The sequence below is a fragment of the Aotus nancymaae genome, unplaced genomic scaffold (assembly GCF_030222135.1).
Source record: "Aotus nancymaae isolate 86718 unplaced genomic scaffold, 86718_ANA_hifiasm-v0.15.2.pri h1tg000020l, whole genome shotgun sequence".
Classification (NCBI taxonomy): Eukaryota; Metazoa; Chordata; class Mammalia; order Primates; family Aotidae; genus Aotus; species Aotus nancymaae.
This window is the reverse complement of record NW_026988432.1, coordinates 18,461,137-18,469,472: the sequence shown is the minus strand read 5'-3', so window position 1 is coordinate 18,469,472 and position 8,336 is coordinate 18,461,137. Positions and strand designations below refer to the sequence as shown.

Here is an 8,336-nt window from a genome sequence, read left to right as displayed (position 1 = left end):
TAAATTGACCGAAACCAATCGAGGCTCGCCTCAATCTAGGTCTGTGCTTGGAGCAGCACGGTGCCTTTTCTTCTGGAACCTCTTAAGACCCATGTGGTTCTTGTTTTCCTTCTGTGGGCACTGGTGGCATCACCTGAGCCAAACCTGCTGCCTCATTAGGGAAGATTCAAGAACCACTGAAAGTGATTATCGGGAAAGTGATGCAGGCTTCCCTCGGGGTCCCTGAAAGGCTCATGCCCGTCCTAGGCCAAACCAGCCGTCCAGTTTTGGAAGCTTGTGCCCCAATAAGGCCGACGCTTCTGCAAAGTGTTTTCTCTTGCCATGAGCTTGAGCAGGGGCCCCAAGTGTTTCAGGGTCGTCCTGGCTTTAATGCTCTTTATCACGAGCTGCTTACCTCCAGGCAGAGTCAAGAACTGGATTCCCGCCCCATCTGCACCCCCACGCCTGAGCTGGCAGTGAATCTCCCACCCTCAGAGCTGCCCTGCGGGCTTGGGGATGGGGGAGCCCTGGGGCAGATGCTGTATGCAGATCTCTTCAGGAGGCCTTTGAAAGCACAGCTAGTGCCCACCGCTCAGGATCTGAGTTCCCAATATGGCCTAATGAGCTGTCCTAGAATTGAAATAAGGAGCACTTATCAGCAATGTTTTCCCAACACGCACTATGATGGACACTTCTGGTTATTTCAGCCCCAACACTTAGAAACAGTGTAAACTGGGACAATCTCTCTGTGCCTCAGCCTCCTCATTTATAAAATGGGGCTAATTGTATCTTCCTGGTAGGATTGTGGTGAGGCTTAACTGACCTAGTAGATGTCAACTTCTCAGAAGAGTGCTGGCACATAGTCACCCTTCAATAATCATTAGCTACTGAATCATTTTCCAAGGTCTTGCCTCTGAAATCCGTGTATGGCTCACTCTCTTGATGATGGTTTAGAAGAAAATCTATTTTCATCTGAAACCAAACAGTAGAAGAAAACAGTAGAAGGGGAAGTAGCAGAAAAACTCATAAGGAAATAATTGAAAAACAGCACAGAGGGGACAAAATGAATAATCTTGGCAATGATCTAAGGGAAGTGAAGAGGCTGATGATGGGATGCTCAAGGTCACAGGTGCCCAAGACTGCAGTAAGAAGGAGGACAGAGCAAGTGTGGTACTCACTTGGAGCCTATGAAGTTGGAAGTTCTGTAAATAAATCAACCCTAGGGAATGAAAGGATGAAGCAAATGATAGGCCATCCACACATTCATTCTGGTGGGTTTTTTTCTTGCTAAGAGGTGCTGGCACATGGGCTATTCCATCCATCTCCCCCAAGGAGGCATCCTTGTGAGGTAAAGTGCAGATATTACCACTTGGGGAAAAGAATTTATTCAGTAAATTTTTACTGATCAGTCTACTGCGTGCAAGGCACCAGTTGGAGGTCTAGAGGTACACAGCCCTGGTTACACAATAGCATCTTAGGACCCGCAAAGAAAGGACTGGATGATGAGAGTTCCCTACTCCTAGCCCCGGCGTGGTCATCCTTTTCCCAAGTCGGTGTCAGGAACCGGAGAACGGCCAGGGAATATTTCGGGTAAACGAGAACCGTGATTACAATGCATATTGTGTCATGCCAGGGTCTTGGTAGTTTACATAAAGTCTTTACAGGCGATCTTATTTCATCTTTTCCACCTTCCAGGGAGATAGAGTTCATTTAGACGAGGAAAGGGGACTGGGAGCTTCACTACTTTGCTCAGGACCAACAGACAGTAGCCAGTTGATGCTAATTAAGGCTCTGGCGGCATCATCCCGAAGGCACGCTTAGGGACGGGGGTTATGGGGTGGACTGGGGGCCGAGGACCTGTTGGCGGGCAACCTGCTGGAGGTGGTGCAGCTCCAGTGTCAATGGTGGATACCGAGGACGCTCAGGAGGGAGCCCCTGACACCCCCGAGTCTCAGGAGCTTGTGAAGCGGGCTGAGATTTCGGGATTCCTTCCTCGCCCTAGAGCCGGAGCCAAAGAATTGCAGATACTGTCCAGGGCAAGCCCGCAGGAATTAGCCCTCGGGGCGGTGGAGCAGGGCGCTCCAGGACACTCTCCTAGAGCCGCACCTAACCAGCCGCACCTTTTACCGAACTCTGGGTTGGCGGGTGTGCGGCGAGTCGGGGAGGTAACAGAGTCTCGCCGCTCCGAAAAGGAAAAGCATCTCTTTGACTCAGTTCTTGTACCGCTAGTTATCAACCCTGGGTGTCAGGGACTGGCACCGAACTGGAGATCTATCTGCAAGGTGAACTGAGAGGAGCTCTTAGGGGAGCGGGGACAGCAGGGGCTCTCACCCTAGGGGTGGCTGTCCTCATGCTTTCTATTAAAGTCAGACTTCGAAGTATCAGCCGCCGCTGGACTATGGGGCTAGTGTGGTAACTGGGAACGCGCCAGCGGCTGAGCCTTAGTTCCATACACTCCGGATCCACGTGCGCCCGCCTGCTCCATGGAAGGGCGCCTCGCGTCCAGGTCGCTGAAGCCTTCCGAATGGGAACGATTCTCTGCGGCAGCGAAGTGTCCCCAGAGTTTTCACAAGGGAACTCTGAGCTTCATCGCAGTCCTCCGCTTTCCCTGACCCACCCTGCCCATCAGCGCACCCTCCTCCCGTACCCCCATATTCACTCCTCACCCCAAGTCCTGAGCGTGCTTAAACAGATTCGAAACAAAACAAGCAGGTCTTTAATTCTCCTCTCAAATACTTGGAAACTACTTATACAAAATTTCCTCAAACTATTTTTCCACCTCCCCTTCTTCCCTGTTATGGTTATCTGGGGGTCTCCAAGCCTCCTGGGAATGCCAAGTTCAGGAGCTTCAGCCTGTTGGGCCTGGAGGCTCCAGCACCCGTGGGGATGGGAGCGGCGTGGCCGGCGGGGCCCGGCAGCCTCTTGCCCTTCAGGGCTGAGGTCCGCGAAGTGTGTGGAGGCGGCCAGAGGGCCTCTTCTCCGGCCTGAAAGTCACCCTTCTCCGCGTGCGTCGGGAGCAGGCGCCCGGCCCTGAACTATGCCTGGCGGGTTGCTGGCTGGCAGGCGACGGGGAAAGAGTGGCCGAGTGGGGGGTCCCTGGGAAAGAAGATGCGGGTACGGTGCGCTCGGCCCGGGGTCGGCTCCCTAGACGGTCCCCAGTGCCCCTACAGGGCCTGCCACGGCTTCCCGATGGCCTGGATGTGCTCCTTGGCTTTCAGACGCAGCGCCGCGATGCTGCTGTTGCGCGGGTCCGCCTCGTCCAGCGGGAACTTGTCCCCGAAGCCGGGCCCGCATGGGTAGGAGGGCGGCGGCGGCGCGAGAGGCTGCAGGCCGGGGCCCAGCGGCGGGGAGTTGAGGAAGGGCGGCGGCGGCGGCGTGTAGCTGGCGGGCAGGCTCTGCGTCGGCGGCCCGAAGCCCGGCAGACTCTGCAGCGCCGTGGCGCCCCCGCCCGGCAGCGGCGGCCCGAGCCAGGACTCCAGCGGCAGCGCGCCCCCCGCCGGCCCGCCTCCGCTGCCCGGGCCCGCCCCGAGGGGCGACAGCGTGGCCGAGGGCGGGGAGCGGCTGAAGGAGAGGAGGGGCGAGTCCTGCAGCTTCATGGAGGACACTTCCAGCTTCTCCTGCCTCCGCCACTTAGCCCGTCGGTTCTGGAACCACACCTGCAGGAGAGAGTGCAGGGGCCGTCGGGCGGTAGCGGAGGCTGTAGCGGTGTCCCCGACCCTGAGCCCATGCAGCCCGGCCGGCTCCACTCTCTCCCCCTCAAATAAAACTAGGGGTACAACTGTCAGGCACCTGCCGAGCCGGGCCTGGATCTTCCTTCCTGCCACCCCCTGCGACCCCTCCCACCTGCATTCTATTTTCTTTTCCATCCCTTCTCTCTCTTTCTCTCTCTCCCCCCACCCTTTTTTTTTTTGGCCTCTTCTCTCCATTTTCGCTTCTTCTGAGTCTCTTTGTCCCAACCTAGTCCTCAGTGGCGTCCCACCCTTTTCTCTGTTTATCTCACCCATGGCTGTGGTTGTATTTGTTTCCAACTCCTAGTACGGAGCAGAAACTCAGGGAAAAAAAAGTGAATTTAACTCTGCAATCGGGTCGTGGAACTTTGAAACGAGGTCTCACCAATTTTCTATGACCTGTCGGCTGGCAGCCCATCCTAACAGTTTTGGCTTGCTTCTTCTCTGCATGGTACAGCTCTCAATTGCTGTATTTTGGTCTCAGACTTTCTGTGCTTTATCTACCCTTTGTCTCTAAACACAGGTATAAATATTGTTAAGTAGAGTAACTGGCAAGAATGGGTGTTGAAATTCAGCTGTTTTCACGGATTACTAGTTTTGATAACTAGGTAGGAGCAAGTGGGTTTATTTTGCCCCAAGTATATTTGAATTGCTGCTTTAATATTTTTATTTTTATTTAATTGATATCTGCTATTTCTGCTGTTTCTTATTACTTTCAAAGAGTATAATCCTTCAAGTCTATTATATCTATTTTATATTACAAAGTTAATTTTGCCATTACCCTAAGACCTTAGCTCAATAACAACGTTTTTTGCTTCTTTATATATAGAAAGTCCTTGCCAAGAGTAACATCTGGTTTCTTCCAATGAAACTTCATTACTGATTTGATAAAAGCACTAGAAAATGTGTAATTATATTTTTACTACCAGTTCCACCTTCGCAGGCAAGACAGAGAGAATGCGTTTAGTAAAGAACACAAAAGAACTTCAGCCAAACTGGTGCTTTAGTGTTACATTTATGAAGGGAAATGGGGGAACTGTCGAAACCTCGAAGGGAGAAAGCAGTTTTCAGTCAATAAGGGCAGAAGATCCCCTAGGAGAGCTGACAAAACAGCCATCCAGCACCTAAGCACAGCAGGGCAAGTGTGTGAGAGGCTGCAATTAGGGAGAAAAAGAGAAACAACAAAAGTCTAAGTACCCTGTACCCTCCCCTAAAAGATTCATCTGCATAGCTAAGGGCTCGAGTCTCTCTTAAGTATTAGATATTTGCCAACAGTAGAGAAAAGAAACACTGACTTGAGTGAGGGCTCCTGTCCCACCACCTCCTGGGTTTCCCTGCTTGTCCTACTCCATTCCCGACCACATCAGCTCTAGCCTTCAGATCCAGCGTCCCGGATTCTAGACAGAAGGATTGAGGTGGGCTATTGCAATGCTCTACTGTTGTCCTCTGTGCGTACGGGAGATCCTGCCTAGTATCTCTACCATCTGATTACATCATAGTCATGTGTTAAGAATGGCCATATGCTGGGTGCTGTGCTGGCCTGTGGTCACAAAGAAGTCACAGACACTGTTCTCAAGAATCTCACAACGTAGAGAAGCCAAAACCCCTGAACAAGCACGAGGGAGGATACAGGTGGGCTCATGTGCCCAGGGAGCTTGAGTCTGCTTTGCTTGGATTCTGTAGGGTACTGGAAGGCTTTGCCTCTCCTCTTTCTCTTGTATTCGTTCCCTCTCTCATCCTTCCTTTCTTGAAAGTAGGTGCTAAAATTTCCACCCCTTCAATGAAATCATTGCAGCTTTACTGCCCCAAATTAGGAGACATTGAACTGTCCTTGCTGGTTAATCCCAAGTCACATTAGGGAATTATATTTTTTAAGCCATGACTTTTACTCATTATTTTCAACTCTTAAACTAAGCAGAAAAAAAAAAGCAGCAGCTTGTCCTCTTTTAAGACATAGATAAAAGCTTTGAGCACTTGAGTATTCTCATTTCCTGGAAATCTAATTTATTAGACACACACGAAAATCCCATCTTAGTTCCACTGCCTTTCAGATGCAGTGAAATTTGTTCCCAATGTCTCTCTTTCAGCCCTCTGTAAACTCTCCCAATTTGGAAATCCTCCCAGATTTTTCACAGATGACTAGCAAATATTTAAGGCTTTCAAATATTTTAATGATCAGGGATTAAAGATAATTCAGCTTTAATTAAAGCGAAAACCCCTTTATAATAAAAAGAAAAGGCCTTTGCAGCGAGAAGTTTGGTTGGATATGCACCAGAAAAGGAAAAGTCAGTTTCTCAAACAAATCCACCCGAAGTTTCAACTTCGAGGTGCCAGGCCCTTCGCAAGGAAACAGGGTTTTCGTTTTCAACATGGTATGCCCAGCTAGTGACGAGGGTGGCATTTGGGGCCCCCATACTGTCACCCTGGAGCAGCTACCTGCATTCTCTTTCCACTCAGCAGCCCCTAACCCCTTCCTATGTCTAATGAGCTGTCGGCCTCTTCATCTTGCAAGTCATTCCCGTCTTCCCTTTTTAGTTTAGAAGAGGAAAACCCCCAAAGGGGAGCCCGTACTACAAACTGGAACAGACTGCCTGAAGGGGAGTGCACAGCGAACATCGAAGATCTGTGCCTCTCCCTTGGGACTCTGGGCGTGCCAAGTCGAGGAAGGACAGTAATACATGCGTGGACGCCCGTGAATTCCGAGAAACGCTAGCTGCAGTTTGGGCCTCGGGCCCTCCCAGATCCCAGTTCCTCAACCTGGGCGCTTTACCTGGACCCGGACTTCGGGTAGGTTGACCTTGCCGGCCAGCTCCTCGCGGCTGTACACGTCCGGGTAGTGGGACTTCTCGAACGCGCGCTCCAGCTCATGCAGCTGGTACGTGGTGAAAGTCGTGCGGTTCCGCCGATGCTTTTTCTTGGGCTGTTCCTCCTCTGACAGTTTCGCTTCGCCGGTGGCTGGCCCGACGGGCAACCCTGGGCTCGGCCGTGCCTCCCCGGGCTCCTTGGGGCAGTAAGGGCGAGGGGCTGGGGCGACGAGGCCCGGGAGCGTCAGAGACACTCCCCGGAGCACCCTTGGGCCGGGGCAGACCACGCCTTGCCTTGGGCGCTGGCCAGTCCGGCTGCGGGCTCCGAGATGGCCCGGGGAGGTCCGGGTTGAGGGCGGCGATGGGTCCTAAGCTTCTCTGAATGCAAACTGGAAGCTCCCGCTATAGACAGAGCCCCCAACCCCGCGCCCATGTGCCTTAATAAAAGTTAAGGAAGGGGCGCTCTCGTCGGGCGGACTCCTAAGCTCGGGCGCCCGAAGGGCCTCGAACAGCCAAGGGTGAGCACTCACCTTCGTACTCGGGGACAGGCGCCGGGGCTGGCGGCGTGGAGGGTTCGGCGCCTCCTTCGGGTGCCTTGGGGCAGGCGGACCGCGCGCCCAGCCTCCTATCCCGCTCCTTCGAGCCCCGGGCGCCCCCCTCCGCGGAGAAGGTGCCGAGGATCCCGTCGTCCTTGGTAAACCCCAGGATGGCCTCGATGCTGTGCAATCGCGAGGTGCTCCCGCCCGGGCTGCGGAGCAGGTGGCCGGCGAGCGAAAAGCTCCCGTCGGCCATGGCAGGCGCGCAGCCCGGCAGGTGCATGGGGAGCGTGGGGAGGCGGGGGGGCGCTTTGGAGACGGAGAGGAGAGGCTCAAAGTCGGCTCTTCCTGAGTGCTGCAGTGCAACCCGACGGGTCCCCACCCTAGGTCAAGCTCAGCGGGCGAAGCCCGCCCAGGCTGCGCACACTGGGGGTGGCCGAGCGCTCAGCCTGCTGCTGCCTTAGTCCCAGAAGTCAGAAGTTCGGGCTCGGAGTAGCTGGGGCTCCGGGCGCTAAAGGCAGGGAGCCAACTGGCCCCCGGCTCCTCCCCTCTCGCCCGGGACCCAGCCCCTTCCCTCGGCCCCTCCCTCCACCGAGGGGCGGGTCCTCGTCCGGCCCAGTCTCAGGGTCCTCGCGCGGCCACCCCCGGGCGGGCACTAGGAACATTCCCCTCCTACCTCTTGATCCGTTTTAAGCTTTACAAACACACTCCGGGGATCGGCGGCTGGATGCTTAAAAGGCCCGGGAACCCTATCGCGGCCACCCCTAGTCCTGCCTCAGTGGGGCCGACGCCCTTCGGCTCATCTCTCCCCTTGCGTTTGTCGCCCCCTGCCTCGGGCTTACCCTGTCACCTCAGACTACCCGCTGGGGGTGACCTCCCTTCCTGGATGCATCTCCTCTCCAACTGCAGACTCGCCCCTTGCCCCCTCTGGCTCACCTCCGCGGGGCCGCCACGCTGGCCTGGTGCCCTCTGGAAGCGCTGAGCCCCAGCCAAAGGCTTCCCAGCTCCGCACTCGTCCGAGTTTGAATTTCCCCTCCGCTTGCTCCCTTTTCTCTTCCCACTCAGTTCTGGGCTCGGTGGTACCAAGTTCCAGGCCTCGCGTTTAGTTTGTCCGTCTATATCTGTTTTAACTCCTCCCAGTCCCCTCGGACTTAAGCGCCCCAGCCTCCCTCTCTCCCTCCCTCCAGCGCCTACCCCAGGCCATTTGTGCCCACTGGTCCGGTGACCTCTAGCGCCCGATCGTCCAGTAGGAGGCTGGGAGCCCCGCGTCGGGTGCGCAGCCGGGCTCA

General features: G+C 54.8%; 1 protein-coding gene across 1 annotated transcript; it reads right to left on the bottom strand.

The window, feature by feature from the left end:
- Window positions 1-1,258: 1,258 nt before the first annotated feature.
- On the bottom strand, window positions 1,259-7,578 carry RAX (retina and anterior neural fold homeobox). Its single transcript, XM_012446398.2, has 3 exons — window positions 7,042-7,578; window positions 6,478-6,731; window positions 1,259-3,635 (listed from the first exon to the last, which is right to left on the bottom strand). The coding sequence occupies exons 1-3, from the start codon at window positions 7,328-7,330 to the stop codon at window positions 3,144-3,146; spliced, it is 1,035 nt and encodes a 344-aa protein (XP_012301821.2). The 5' UTR covers window positions 7,331-7,578; the 3' UTR covers window positions 1,259-3,143.
- Window positions 7,579-8,336: the final 758 nt, after the last annotated feature.

Bases quoted from the DNA above. Each gene is read 5' to 3' on its own strand.
- RAX (XM_012446398.2), bottom strand. From the start codon at position 7,330: ATGCACCTGCCGGGCTGCGCGCCTGCCATGGCCGACGGGAGCTTTTCG. The intron at 6,732-7,041 runs GTGAGTGCTCAC...TCGTCGCCCCAG, and splicing joins GCCTGTCCCCGAGTACGAAG to CCCCTCGCCCTTACTGCCCC. The intron at 3,636-6,477 runs GTAAAGCGCCCA...TCTCTCCTGCAG, and splicing joins TACCCGAAGTCCGGGTCCAG to GTGTGGTTCCAGAACCGACG.